The 14,873-nt window shown below is 43.1% G+C and overlaps 1 protein-coding gene and 1 long non-coding RNA gene across 7 annotated transcripts in view; both read right to left on the bottom strand.

Moving 5' to 3' along the window:
• BCAS4 (breast carcinoma amplified sequence 4) overlaps positions 1-10,766 on the bottom strand; it is a 55,372-nt gene extending 44,606 nt beyond the window's left edge. For 2 of the 6 annotated variants that reach the window (XM_083447065.1, XM_083447069.1), the window contains exons 1-2: positions 10,109-10,755; positions 1,926-1,997 (exon numbers count right to left, since the gene is read on the bottom strand). In XM_083447065.1, coding sequence (XP_083303191.1) covers positions 1,926-1,997; positions 10,109-10,696 — 660 coding nt within the window. In that variant the 5' untranslated portion in view covers positions 10,697-10,755. Of the gene's footprint in view, positions 1-1,925; positions 1,998-10,108 lie in introns of all 6 variants that reach the window. The other 4 variants (XM_083447070.1, XM_083447066.1, XM_083447067.1 and 1 more) reach the window with 4 other exon arrangements.
• On the bottom strand, positions 4,834-7,639 carry LOC310680443. The gene is made up of 2 exons (XR_014512762.1): positions 7,178-7,639; positions 4,834-4,965 (listed from the first exon to the last, which is right to left on the bottom strand). It is a non-coding gene; the product is annotated as an uncharacterized lncRNA (long non-coding RNA).
• Positions 10,767-14,873: the final 4,107 nt, after the last annotated feature.

Below are 14,873 nucleotides of genomic sequence, written 5' to 3' on the forward strand. Positions count from 1 at the left end.
GCAAATGGGAGAGGGCCCTTTTAGTTGTGACAAGTTGCTTGCAGAGCCCTCTCCCTATGGCGGTTTGCCTGGCAAGAATGCAGATGTTGTTTAGATTCCCAGGCTTTTAACCTCCACTGTAATTTTCTCCTGCTGCAATAGTCAGTGTTGCCTTCTACTGTTTTTGCTTGTTGGCAGTGTAAAAATGCTGTCTGCATGTGATAGTGTTGAAAACAATGGAAAACTGCACTGGAAACCAAAAATCAGATTTAAAAAGAAGTAGGATTTTAACTTACTCACCTATGGAGAGTTGTTTTGATTCTTCAAATCACACAACTGTTTTCCAACTTACGTAAACATTTAGACTAGTATCACAACCCTATCCATGATTACTCAAAAGTATCTTCCATTCAATTCAGTGAGGCTTACTTCCAGGTAAGTGGGAAATAAGGATTTTGTGAGCTGCAGCTGGGACAGGGAATTTAGAGGTGGCAGAAGCCAGATACAGTGGTACCTCGAGTTAAGTACTTAATTCGTTCCGGAGGTCCGTTCTTAACCTGAAACTGTTCCTAACCTGAAGCACCACTTTAGCTAACGGGGCCTCCCACTGCTGCACGATTTCTGTTCTCATCCTGAAGCAAAGTTCTTAACCTGAAGCACTATTTCTGGGTTAGCGGAGTCTGTAACCTGAAGCGTGTGTAACCTGAGGTACCACTGTATCAATAGTTAAACAGAAAGCTAACTTACCGTTTCAGCATACAGTGGTACCTCTGGTTACGTACTTAATTCATTCTGGAAGTCTGTTCTTAACCTGAGGTACCACTTTAGCTAATGAGGCCTCCCGCTGCTGCCAGGTCGCCACGCGATTTCTGTTCTCATCCTGAGGTAAAGTTCTTAACCCAAGGTACTACTTCCAGGTTAGCGGAGTCTGTAACCCAAAGTGTTTGTAACCGGAGGTACCACTGTACTAATTATGTTACAAAAATATTTGATGTCTTTCTTGGGAAGATCTGCTGCAGCATTTCTGCTTTGGGTGGGTTTGAGACATTTCTTCATTTGCACTTTCCTAACTAATTCCTACTAAAAAAGGGGCCAAGTTGGGCTGCTGTGACAACATACAGCAATTCCACTTCTCCTAAGCATTTCCAACCGCACTGCATATACAGCAGTGGTGAGGAAAGATGCTGATAGCATTCTTATCAATAGCAGCTTATCACTATTTTGTTGTCTCAAATGAGTTTGCACCTTGTGGCAACCAGATGACTGCATTATTATCAAAGCTATTATTCAGCCACCCCACCCCAAGTCTTAAACCATCAACTGGGGGGACGCCAATCATCGTGACAGGTCAGCATGGAACCTCCTGAGAAATGCGCTTTGCGACCCCACCAAATAATAAGGGCAGTAGTGCTAACAAGCAACTTTTCCCAAAATGACCTTGGGGTACCTGTTGTACTGAATGCCACCAGACTTTAACCTCTCTGGAAATCTAGAAGAGGGAACATACAGAATGGGTGTGTGTGTGTGTGTAGATGAACCTGTCAGAGTGCTTAAACAACAAAAGCCAGAAAGGCATGGGGATGATCTAGGTTCCTCGATGTGCGTGTGTGTGTTGTAAGGAGCACATTAAATTTACAAGCGGAGAGCACTAGTCTAGGCCCTTAAATATTAGTGCACCAGAGTGCCACCTTGTGGCTAAACCATCGCTGTAATAAAAAACCATTTCAGGGAAGGTTGTAATCAAGATGGCTGCCTCGGGAAGAGAGAGAGAGAGAGAGAGAGAGAGAGAGAGCGTGTTCCCTCCCTCCCGTCACCACAGCTGCCTGCTGCCTTGCCTGAGCTGCCTGCATGGCTTCTGAAACACTCACAAGATGGCCTCCACAGGAGCCAAACAGAGACAACAGTTACAGTGTTCAAGGTCTACAGAGGTGGAGCTAAGTACATACCAGATCAGTCATGCCACAGAACTCATCCAGTCTTATTAACATCTCTTCTATAGACTCCTCTATTTCTTTCACCTGGAAACAAACAAACAATCTTAAGGAAGTTGCATCTATGAAAGAGCGAGGCGATTGCCTTCCAAGAATAGACATTAGCACGGTCTGCATTTCAATAAAGTTCAGCGATGCCACTCAGTTATTAAAAATAAACGCTGGTAATCAAATAAAATAATCATTTGCCATTTAGCAATTAAGTGTCATGCACAAGCACGGAGGCACAAAATCAAAGTTTTTCAAGAAACAGGCTACATTTTCAAAACGGATCGCCTCTGAAGTTTCAAGACTGCCCATGGCAATTCTCAAGCACACAATACCTTCAAATTTTGAGTATTTCCTGCTTGGACAGTCTGCACACATTATAGTTGGTATGTTGCTGAGACATAGGTCTACTGTCCGAGCACAGATCAATTTTTAAAAATGGAAATCACATTTAAGTTGATGATGCTAACTGTTAAAGAACCCAAATTGTTTCTCCATTTTACAGCGATCACTTTTGAGACCCATTTTAGACAAATACAAATCTTAGTTGAGCTTTTAAACTTGGATGTTCACTTCTTTCAGAGTGGGATCTCCAAGGAAGTATTTCTATTGTATAATTAGAAAAGCACCAAAAACTCTTGGGATAGCATGTTGTGGAAAGGAAAATAAGTGAGAGGAGGTTTGGCCACTCGCAACATCTACCTTCTCTCTTTTGTGCTGATGGAAGTTTAGAACTTCTGTGTATACTTATAGAATGGTGACATTTTCTCTAAATTTGCTGTTTGGAAGACAATTTCAGAGTTAACAATCTCAGCAGCCAATCATTCACACTCGTAAAAGTTTGACCACTTTAAAAATTGAACAGGTTACTTAGGGTATTGAAGTGAATACGGTCATACCTTGGGGGTTGAAGTTGCTTTAGGTTGAGCATTTTCGGGTTGCGCTCCGCGACGACCTGGAAGTAACGGAACGCGTTACTTCCAGGTTTCGCTGCTTGTGCATGCGCAGACGGTCAAAATGACATCACGCACATGCGCAGAAGCAGTGAATCGCAACCCGCGCATGCGCAGACACGGGTTGCGTTTGCTTCAGGATGTGAACGGGGCTCCAGAACGGATCCCGTTCGTATCCAGAGGTACCACTGTATAAAGAGAGAATCCTGGTGAAAGCTAGTTTTCTCTACCCACCTCTGCATCATCTTAGGACTGGTGAAGACAACCTGGGATACAACCTCAGATTTATAGCCCACCCCACTCAGGGTCAGTAAGTAAACCAAAACGTAATGAAAATAAAGGAAAACCATTACCAATGACTTTTTCATAGCATTTCTCAACTTAACCCATAAATAATATGGCCTGAGTCTTAACCATAGTTGACCAAGGCTGATACCTTTGTCACAAACTGCCCTCATGCCAGCATAGATACTTTAACCTTGCTTTAACCATGGCTCATGCTGAGGTTACTGTGTTAACCATAGTTCCAAATTCATACTAAGATCCACACTGACTGCCTATTAGCTTCCGAGCCAAGTTCAAAGATTTGCTGCTGACATTTCAGGCCCTAATCAAGCTGGGACCAGTTTAGCAAACTTCCTGCCCCAGTACGGACTAAGGGTGGTATCCAACTAACCTGTTCCACCAGTGCAAGGATTTAATACAGAATAAGTGAATTAGGGTTGCCCACTGTTCAAGATCAAAACCCTCTTTATAATTTCATATAGCGGTTTTGCCACAGAGATATTAACCCTTGGGATAGAAACACAATAGTTATGGTATGGGGATGAAAAACTATAAGACTAAAGGGATTTGATGGGAAAAAAATCAGTTCTGAAAAGTGGCCACCAATGTGGTATTGCAGACTTGTCTTTAAATGTGTAGGCAACACCTATCAGAACACCTTAACTATCTAGTAAACCAATAGCTTTATCTTAAAACAACGAAACAAAAGGTATTCATAGGGAAGTCTTTGAAGAAGGCACTTCCTATAATGTCTCTGTGCAAGTAATCAAATAAATATTTTGATTATTTCTATATAGAATTATTTCTATATCACCAAACATTAAAAGAAAGCAATATGGGCAGTGAACAATATAAAATGATTAATAAGATTACATCAAGAACTCAATAAATCAGAAGAATAACTCAATTTAACTGCATCACCTCTTAGGGAAAGCATGGGCAAACAAATATGTTTTAAGTAGACACCTGAATGCCCTGTGGGTTAAACCACAAAATCTAGGACTTGCCAATCAGAAGGTCGGCGGTTTGAATCCCCGTGACAGGGTGAGCTCCCGTTGCTCGGTCCCTGCTCCTGCCAACCTAGCAGTTCGAAAGCACGGCAAAGTGCAAGTAGATCAATAGGTACCGCTCCGGTGGGAAGGTAAACGGCGTTTCCATGCACTGCTCTGGTTCACCATAAGCGGCTTCCAGCCAACTTAAAGGAAAGGTGCATATAGAGTGCATTGCTGTATTTTAATGGTTGCTGACCTTCTCAGGCATAATGGCACATTTCTGAGAATGTATTCTGGATACCAAACATAAAATGGCTACAATGCAGCACAAAGTACAGTGGTGCCCCGCAAGACGAAATTAATTCGTTCTGCGAGTTTTTTTGTTCTACGAGTTTTTCCGTCTTGCGAAGCACCAATGTGTATTGACGGTTTCCCATAGTAATGCATTGGCGGTTTTTTAAAAAAAGGCGCAAGACGTTTCGTCTTGCGAAGCAAGCCCATAGGGAAATCCGTCTTGCGAAGCAGCTCAGAAAACGAAAAACTCTTTCGTCTTGCGAGTTTTTCGTCTTCCGAGGCATTCGTCTTGCGGGGTACCACTGTAGTTGCCGCATCCAAAGGCGCAGAAAAAGAGACATGGCAACACAATTGTGCAAATATGGAAAACTTTAATTTAAAAACTGCTTGAAACATGTAAACAGCCAAACACACTTTTAAAATCTCCTTTTTCAAGCATTATTCAGTCTTATCTGTTGCTGGTGAGGTGTTGAAGATTTAAAGCTAGAAGAATATAAATAAAACGTGTTTCAAAATTATTCTTGAACTCGGTTATTGAATGAATATAAATACATGCACTATCTATCACAAATGAAAAGATTTGTTTAATTCCAGCTGGCTAGTAATCATGCTATTTTTATTATTTAAATAATTTTTATTCCACTCCTCAGCCGGAAAAGGCTCCCCGAGTGGCCATACAGGTTGCTAAAAAGAAAAAGAATAAAACACAGAACCTGACCCTAGTCTTACAATCTGGAAAGGCATGGCACAAAAGGAAAATGAATTGGGAGGGAGGAGGAAATGATGAAATGCATGTAGAAGTTATTCGTTACAAAAATATGAACACACAGAACAGAGAATAACTGATGAGAATAACTGATGAGAGACAACACACCAGAGTTGTGGTTGAAAAACACTGCCCCAGCCTTGCTGACTGTATAGACTATGCTGCCTTTTACTGGTGACAAGCTTTTGAAAAGCACAGAATTCCACTTCAAGGAAGAATAAAAACAGAAAGAGTTGTAAACCAAGGAACAGACTTACTACTCTCACAAACTGGGACCACACCCATGTTAAATTATTCTGTCATCAATGCAAAGGGAGGGAAATCTTGCAAGTACTCAAAATGTGCAAGTACTCTGGATATGTGGCCTTAGGTTCTCACCTGTCTTTGGCATTGCTCATTTAGTCCCATAAACAAAAACTCATCTCAAACAGAAGAGAATCAGAAAACAGCAGCAGCAGGTTGCATTAATGTTTTAGCTTGTGCCAGCAGCTTAATATAATATAATATATTAATACCAGCACTATCATACCATTACTAAAGCCTATACAGGTGCTTACTACATTATTTCACCACTTCCTGACATTAAAATAGAGCAAGTATACTTTTGCAAGCATGAGGTTCAACTACATGATATGTCAGTTACTTCTAGTACTTACAGAGTCTATGAAAAAGAACACCAGAATGTACGTATAGGAAACAAAACCATGATTAAACCATAGCAAAATGAATACTGAGGTCCATAGCTCAGTGGTAGAGCCCCCTGCATTGCAAGCAGAAGGTCACTGCTTCAATCCCGGCATCTCCAGGTAAAGACTCCGGCGTAAAATCCTAGAGAGCTGCTGCCAGCCAGTGTAGACAATATTGAGCTAGGCAAACAAACAGTCAGACTCAGTATGAGGCAGCTTCTTATGTTCCTAATGCAAGTTCATAGCAGTTTACCCATAGCAATGTCTAAGTCAAAAGCAAGGAGTATGTGATGTTTCTTTCAGCTTCCATTTTAGCAAAAAGTTTACTGAAAAGCTGGAGCCTTGGTATTTTTAGATTAAAATCCAAGGAGTATAATCTACATCAAATCCATTGTAGGAAACCTATAGCTTCACACCTGGAGAATCTTGAGATCCAATCATATAATGAGATTGGTTCCTATGGAAACATGCCGAGTTACATATTTCAATACTTTTACCATAAGGAGTTTGTGTATCCTTCCTGTCTGAGAGTTGGATTAAAAAAGGAACACTATTAAATCATTAAGGAGACTCTGCACACATATTTTAACATCCTTGGCATCGTTCTGTACGTTGCCTTGAGCAGTATTAGACATGTGACGTACACATACAGTCATACCTCGGGAGTCAAACGGAATCCGTTCCAGAAGTCCGTTCAACTTCCAAAACGTTTGGAAACCAAAGCACTGCTTCTGATTGGCTGCAGGAAGCTCCCATCGGATGTTTGGCTTCCAAAAATAGATCGCAAACTGGAACACTCACTTCCGGGTTTGCGGCGTTTGGGAGCCTAAACTTTCGAGAACTAAGCTGTTCAAAAACCAAGGTACAACTGTATATTAAACAACATTTCAGGGGCAGGGCGGAAATTGTACACAATTCAAAAATTAGTAACTGTGCACAGTTCTATGCCAAGTGACACATTTCACTCACGTAAGACCCAAAACTGTAGCACAAAGGGCTTTAGCATCTCTATATGCGGCACCACACGAACCCTGCAATTCCCCCAACTGGAGGGGGTCAAAGGAACATTTGTATCACATTCAATTCAGGCAGAACCAAGGTGCATTTAGACTTTTTTAACCAAGATAGATCTGTAAGCTCTGTAGTTAGTAGCCATGGTACTGGAATGATATGGATTCACTTGGTCACTTCAGAGTAAAAAAAAGCAGGGTCTAAAAGGCACAAGTAACCCAACACAGCTTACATTACTCTTAGCACTGCAGCCACCATGGAATGAACCCTTAAGATACAATGAGAAGGCGGGGGGGGGGCAGCATGGACCCCAACACAGCCTTCATCCTATTCTCTCCCTGTGCCAGTCTGGGCACATTCAACAATACTGCTGCAAATCACAAAAACAGGAAAGGTACGCTGAGCCTGTAGCTCATTCATTCATCTTTCTCCTAGTGACTGCGAAGGTTTGTATTTGCCAAAGTACATTAAAAACACAAAGCATTTTCAGACATCTGTATGTGGTTATTTAACGTGAATCTGCTAAAATATGTATTAAAAATAACTATTAGGTGACAGACAAATTAACGTATCTATTCTACTGCAATATGAAAGAGAAATGAACACACACAAAAGCACAAGAAACAAACAACAAACACCAGATCTTTTGCAACCTTCAAAGCTAATGGATTTCTTTCCCCTTCTAAATTTTTTTTTTTTTTTTTTTTTGCTGTATTCTTTTTATTCTTATTCTTATTTCTTATGTATGGTTTAATAGATCTGGGGTGGCTAAGCTACAGCCCCCCAGACATTGCTGAACTACAACTGTCATCTCTGGGCCACTCGCCTATTGCAGTTTGAACCCCTTCAGATATACTGTGCAGATGTGCTCTAGTAGCACCACCATCTGCAACAGCAATTTGCTGCAGTTGCTCCCCCCAAGGAGGGATTGCTACTGTTGATTCACCTCTTCTTGCCCCATATCACAGATAAACCAAGGGTAGCACTGCCAACTCCTGGGCACTGCTCTTTGTGGTACCTGTCCCCACCTAGTTATCTAACTGTAGCAGATGGAACGCCAACACAGAAAGGAATCAGGGTGTATTACCTGTGACAGTACAACTTTGGTATTTTCTCAACTCCACTGACAGATACCTCCTGCTCTTGAACTGTTTCTATTCCAACTTGTCGTTATAAGACCTGCTATTTAATTTACCTGAGTTTGCTTTTTTCATCTTTCCTTCCCTGTCCCTTTTCCTTTTATGTCATGTCTTTAAAACTATTAAGACTAAGAACAGGGGTCGTCCTGTTTTAAATGACTGGATATAAGCCACTCTGGGAGAGTTTGTAACTCTGGCAAGTTAGAAACACTCTAAATAAATAAATAAATAAATAAAACCTTTTTTTATAGTGCAACTATACACACACTGACACAGAAGCAAGTTCGGGTGCATACAGCAGCATATTTTGCATGCAGAAGGTCCAAATTTCAATTCCTGGCATCTATATACATCTTATACTGTACTCTGCATAAGGCAGCTTCTTGTATTATTTCTAGATAAACGGGCACAGCACTGTAACCTTTGGATATAAAATTAATTTTTATAACATTAACTGACATCTGCAAGCAGATGTGTCTGTGCCTATGGAATCCTTGAGCTTTCCTATGATTCAACAAACACTGAAGGGAAGGTGGCTAACTGTTAGCTTTGATGGTGATCATAGCTTTTTTTAAAAAGAAAATGTGATTATGTTTTACTAAGTAGTTTGTTTGTTTGTTTTTACTGCATTGAGGTTTTCTTTGGATTTCAGCCACCCAGGCAGCCCAGCTTAGTAGAGGAGGTGGGAGGGACAGAAATCTTAAATAATAAAGTGGTTTGATTTCAAAAAGATAGAAGCTGCTTTCACCAATCACACATGTTCCCAGTTTATTTATCTGCTCTTCTAAGAATAGCAGTGTCAAATAAGTTTGTGTATAGCAGAACTTCTTTGCTTGATAATGCTAACTAACCATTCCTCAATTATTTTCCAGGTTGCATCCATGTATTAAGACAGACCATCAGAAAGCCAACTAGCTCAAGTTAATTAGTTTGGCTCCACACAGAATTGCTTTAACAGAATTAAGACTGCCTTTCTGGACAGCTGCTATAAGAAGCTGCCTTTGGAACAGGGTTTGTGAGTGGGTTTAAGACAGTTATATAAAATGTTGTTGACTACATTCCTTTATATAAAGATTCTTATTAAAAAATCAGGAAAAGTTGTCCCATCAAGTGGGAGTTGAGTGTATTTATTTATTTAATGACATCTTATACACTACTTGATTGTTGTAGAAGAAACCGCAAAGCAGCTTACAAAAAAGATAGCACAATAAAATGATCACCTAAAATATTACAACCCCAATTAAAAACATAAAGTTAATACCAGAATAGATTAAAATGAACTAAAACTCATACAAACATTCTAAATATCACCCTAGGCTTGTCTAAATAAGAATGTTTTCGGCAGGCACAAAAAAGAATACCGTTGCCGGACAAGGGAAATAATGCTACCTTGTATATTTTCTCTATTTGCAAGGGCTGCCAGGAAAATAAGACCCAAATTTGTGCCTCAACTCTGAATGGACCCCCACCTCCAGCTTCCCTTTGTTATGGCTTAGCTTAGAATTATAGAATCGCAGAAGGGTAGAGCTGAAAGGGACCCAGAGTCATCTAGTCCAACCCCCTGCAACGCAGGAATCGCAACCAAAACCTCCCTGACAGAGGCCTCTGCATAAAAGCCTCCAAGAGTCCACCGCGTCTCGTGGGAGTCCATCCCAAATGGCTCTTACTGTTAGTTTAGTATTCCATTATGTGCGTTTGTATCTAAATATGTGTGTCTGTGCGCGCGCACACACACACACAAAATGATAAGATACTAAACCTGGCATCTATCTCTGTGTGTGAACGTATACACCCCCCACAGACACGCGTCACCCCCCGTAGCGTGGCTTTCAAAGTCCCAATACGCCTCACACATCCGCCAGAGACAAACGAATCCAACCCCAACCCCCCCCCCCAATATTTTGGCGGGAACCCCACCCCCGCCGCCACGCCCACCTGTCCTTCCCACCGCCGTAGCTAAGCAACGCTTCCCCCCTCCCCCCTCGGGCGACCCCTCCAGCCGCGGCCGTTAACCGCCCACGCACCTCCTCGCGCCCCTCTCGCCCCGCCTTAGGGGCCAGGTAGAGGGCGAACTGCCGAGCCTCGCGCTCCTCTTCTTCCGCCGCCGCCGCCTCCTCCTCCGCCCTCAGCTGGGGCTCCCCGTGGCCGCCTCCCGCCTCAGCTGAGGGGGACAAGGTCGTCGACCAGGCCGAGGCTTCCCCCCGCTCCGAGGCCGCCGCGCCGCTCATGGCGGCCGCCGCTGCCCGCAGTCGACTGGGCCCGGAGGCCGCGGGTAACGGCTTCTCCAGCCCCGGCTCGGGAATCCCGCCGCAGCCAAGCGCCGTCGGCCGGATCCGAAGCGGCTCCCTTTTTCCTGAGGCCGCGGGGAGAGCTCGGGACGCCCCCTGGTGGCGGCGGCGCGGAACTGCTACTCCTCCGGCCCAAAGGGGGAGAGAGGCGGCGGCGGCGCCCCTCATCGCCCTCGATTTTGCCTCTTCCCCCTCGCAGGGGTGGGGAACCTGTCTCTCTCCAGATGCTGTTGGAAGACGGCTCCCGTCAGGGCCAGGGTGAAGCAGCCACCTCGGGCGGAGGAAGCACAGGTTCGCAGACTCGGAAGGGACACCGAGGGTCATCTAGTCCAACCCCCTGCAATGCAAGAATCTTTTGGCCAACGTTGGGCTCGAACCTGCGACCCTGAGATTAAGAGTCCGACCCAAGGCAGCACCTGGCAGGGAACTGTCTGCATAGATATCTTGCGCCGCCAGCGCACAAGCTAGGGGGGTAAGGGATGCTAGGGCAGGGCAGCACTCCCTGTTTCACATCAAGCAGTAATTACCTAACCTATGCAATAACCAATAGCTCATCATATGGAAAGATTATTTGACAAAATTAAACCATTGCAGTTGAGCAGAGTCAGAATGCACTGCCTTCCTTCTTCTCTATAAAGGGACCCTTGACCATTAGGTTCAGTTGTGGCCGACTCTGGGGTTGCGGCGCTCATCTCGCTTTATTGGCCAAGGGAGCCGGCGTACAGCTTTCTGGGTCATGTGGCCAGCATGACTAAGCTGCTTCTGGCGAACCAGAGCAGCACACGGGAACGTTGTTTACCTTCCCGCCAGAGCAGTACCTATTGATCTACTTGCACTTTGACGTGCTTTCGAACTGCTAGGTTGGCAGGAGCAGAGACCGAGTAACGGGAGCTCACCCTGTCGCAAAGATTCAAACCACCGACCTTCTGATTGGCAAGCCCAAGGCTCAGTGGTTTAGACCACAGTGCCACCCGCGTCCCTCCTTTATATCATTGCACAAATGTCTGGCTGTTGACCAATTACAATGCAATTTTAAATGCGTGGCTATTCAGGCATAAGCTCTGCCAAGTTTGAAGGGACTTCCAGGGAAGTGTACTTAGGTTGTTTGGTGTTATGTTGTAGAGACTGCCTAATTTGGTGAGAACAAAAATGAACATTTTTTGAAATATTTCAAATATTTTCTGTGGGTAAAGTAACTGCACACCTGATTATTTGCTCCTTTGTTCATTTAATTGTTGCATTTGTACACTACCTTTCTGCCAAGACACCTTGGGGTGGTTAAGAATTTAATTTTTTTAAAAAAAATACAGTGGTACCTCGGGTTACATACGCTTCACCAGACTCCACTAACCCAGAAATAGTGCTTCAGGTTAAGAACTTTGCTTCAGGATGAGAACAGAAATCGTGCTCTGGCGACACGGCGGCAGCGGGAGGCCCCATTAGCTAAAGTGGTGCTTCAGGTTAAGAACAGTTTCAGGTTAAGTACGGACCACCGGAACGAATTAAGTACTTAACCCGAGGTACCACTGTAATGAAAAACTTTTTCCATGCGATTGAGGATACTTTCTGGAGTTTATTATGGCATGGGTTTCCTAGCCCAGGTTATATTTCCTGCCTCCCACCCCATTCTGTTTGTTCTAGAGTTCTTGGATTTGTTTGTTTAACCCAACAGCTTTTTGTTGTGTTCCTTTGGTAGCTGCAAGACAGACAAAAACACAGCAGGTGGAGCTTTCCCTTCTCCATTATACAGTGATGGGGATGCTGTAACTGCTGTATGCTATGTAAGTGAGAAGAAAAAGAATGCAGCCTTTACATGCAACATGATGCTTTACATGCTTGCTCAGAGATTGCCCACAGAGTTCAATGAAACTTACTTCCAAATATTTGGGAACAGGATTGCAACCTACATGATATGTGTCAGTATTTAAAGGCAGAAGCTTATGTGCATTGAAACAGTAAACACAACCTGAACAACAGGCAAACACAACTGGCCAAATGCAAAAATGTCCCTTTATGCAGATAGCATACACTGAAAATCTTAAGGAGCATGAAGGTATTACCAGAATTTTTTTTACACACTCCAACATCCACCATGCTTGCCCTAGTCTAGGACCAGCAGCAAGATTCTTTACATAATGGATGTGGGTGGAGACTTGTTCATAGAACAGGCATAATTTACACTGACCTGTCACCAAAAGATATTGCACACAATTGAAGCAATAGACATTAAGACTTAGCCCCACTCATTTTATAAATTTATTGCTGACCCGTTCAGATAGTGAATATGTATATGTCTCTGTCTGGACATACAGTGATAAGTATATTATTTTAGCAAAATAAATAAATACTTAAAAAATACTGAGATGTGCCTCTAGATTTGTCTGCTGGCTTTATATATATATATTAGGCAGAGTTTTGTAGCCTTTGGTGGAACCTGAGATTATTACTGTACTTTCACCTTTTGTTCCTCCCCCCCCCCACTAGATATGCCCTAACCTACCGTATTTTTCGCCCTATAGGACGCACTTTTTCCCCTCCAAAAATGAAGGGGAAATGTGTGTGCGTCCTATGGGGCGAATGCAGGCTTCACGGACCTCTCCGCAAGCAGCGGGAGCGCTCCCGCTGCTTGCGGAGAGCTGCCTGCATGCTGAAGCCTGCGCGCGCTGAGCTCAGCGCGTCCAGGCTTCGCGGACCTCTCCGCAAGCAGCGGGAGCCAGCGCTGGGCTCCCACGGCTTGCAGAGAGCTGCCTGTTTGGGGGCTGGGGTCGAGGGAAGCTAGAGCTTCCCCAACCCCGCGCCTGGGGGGGGGGAAATATTTTTTCCCCTTTATTTCCCCCCAAAAAAACTAGGTGCGCCTTATGGGACGGTGCGTCCTATAGGGCGAAAAATACGGTAATTAAATCCGTTTAACACAGTTTCATCTTCAATTATTACAGGCTGAAGATTTTCACAGAGCACAGCAACATCATTCTCTCTGTTGTTGTGTTCTACTTTTCATCCTACCTGATGAAGAATGTTGGTCAACTGTAATTTTTGCCCATTTCTTTGTAACATTTTTGTTGGACCTGTTAAAGTTATAAAAGTCACCTACTGTTACTTTTTGGATTCCGCCCTCCACTCCAAATGGACCAACATGGCAGCCTGCCATTATATACCTTTAGGTTGTTGCACCTTTCCTGGAATGTGAATTCATTTTCTGAAAGGGCAATTTCTTTCTCTCTCAATTCTTTGACTGATGTTTGAAAGCAAAGATTACTGGCAATGTTCACTCATGTCAGTAACATGCTCACCATCTGCAAGAGGAGGAAGATCTGGCTGTTTCCTTATAGCTTGGTCTAACAAATTACTTACTGGGTATTAAGAAATAATTGGGCATCACAAGGGAGGCATCTTATGATAAGATTTAAACTGCTTTACTTCAAAGTGATTACATTCTCAGGACTTAACCAAGTTGGCACATTACCTCGCAGAACCTCTTCAAAATGAGGGGATACAGAGAGTAACTTTCTCAAAATCTATTATAGAATTTCGTAAAGTTTGACATTGCCAACATATTTTCACTGGCAGTGAAGATTTGTTTTTAAAAAGAGGCATCTAATCTTAAATACATGGGTTTTTAAAAAAAAGAGAATCAAGGCTTAAATTTCTAATTGGCCCCTTACTCAAGTCACTGGAGGCTAAAATTTCTTAATTATCAGAATAGTTGAACAATAGGACCAATTACCTGGGGGAGGGTGTCTCCCATGCTGGGGGTCTTCAATCTTTGTATCCAGTTTCCTACGATTTTCCAACTCCAAAGACTACCCATAGTGGGTACATGTAAGCCTAAGCCTCTCCTTATTTCTCCTGGGGAGTTAGGGGAGGAAAAACAGTAACCCATAAGGAAGAAAATAGAATCTTGTTTCTCTCCCACATGAAATGAAATACTCATTTCATATTCCCACTAGTATATGTTGATATTTCTCTCGTTTCTCAGCGATGCCATTCTGGCTGCAATGGAATCGCCCACCAACCGAGTTTGATATTAAGAGGAGTAATATTGTGGTAAATACCAAAAATCTAGTGAATACTTCATTGGCATTTTTAGTAATCCTTAAGATGTTAGGTGGCTAATGGAAAATGTATAAAAAAATTCACACACACAAACACAATTTACTGGTAATTTTGAAACTAAGTTGGAGTTCCTCAGTAAGTGATGAAATTCCCTCTCATTTTCACCATTTATTGGTGAAGGCAGTGGCGGATGCTGGCACCTCAAATTTCAGGGGCACCCTGTGCGACACCAAAATCTGCTCCAACAACTTGATACCAAGGCTGAAGAGGACCAGCCTAAAGCACTTGAAATAAATCTCCTGGTCAGATGAGCATTGGCATACCTGTTGAAATAACATATTGGGCATTTTCTTGTGGACATGCAATGCCAGCCATCTCTTGTGTATCACTGCCGAAACACCCTCACTGTATTATTGAACAATCCCTCCATTTCCTGATTCTCTGGAGC

The sequence above is a fragment of the Podarcis tiliguerta genome, assembly GCF_965153285.1.
Source record: "Podarcis tiliguerta genome assembly, chromosome: 6".
NCBI lineage: Eukaryota > Metazoa > Chordata > Lepidosauria > Squamata > Lacertidae > Podarcis > Podarcis tiliguerta.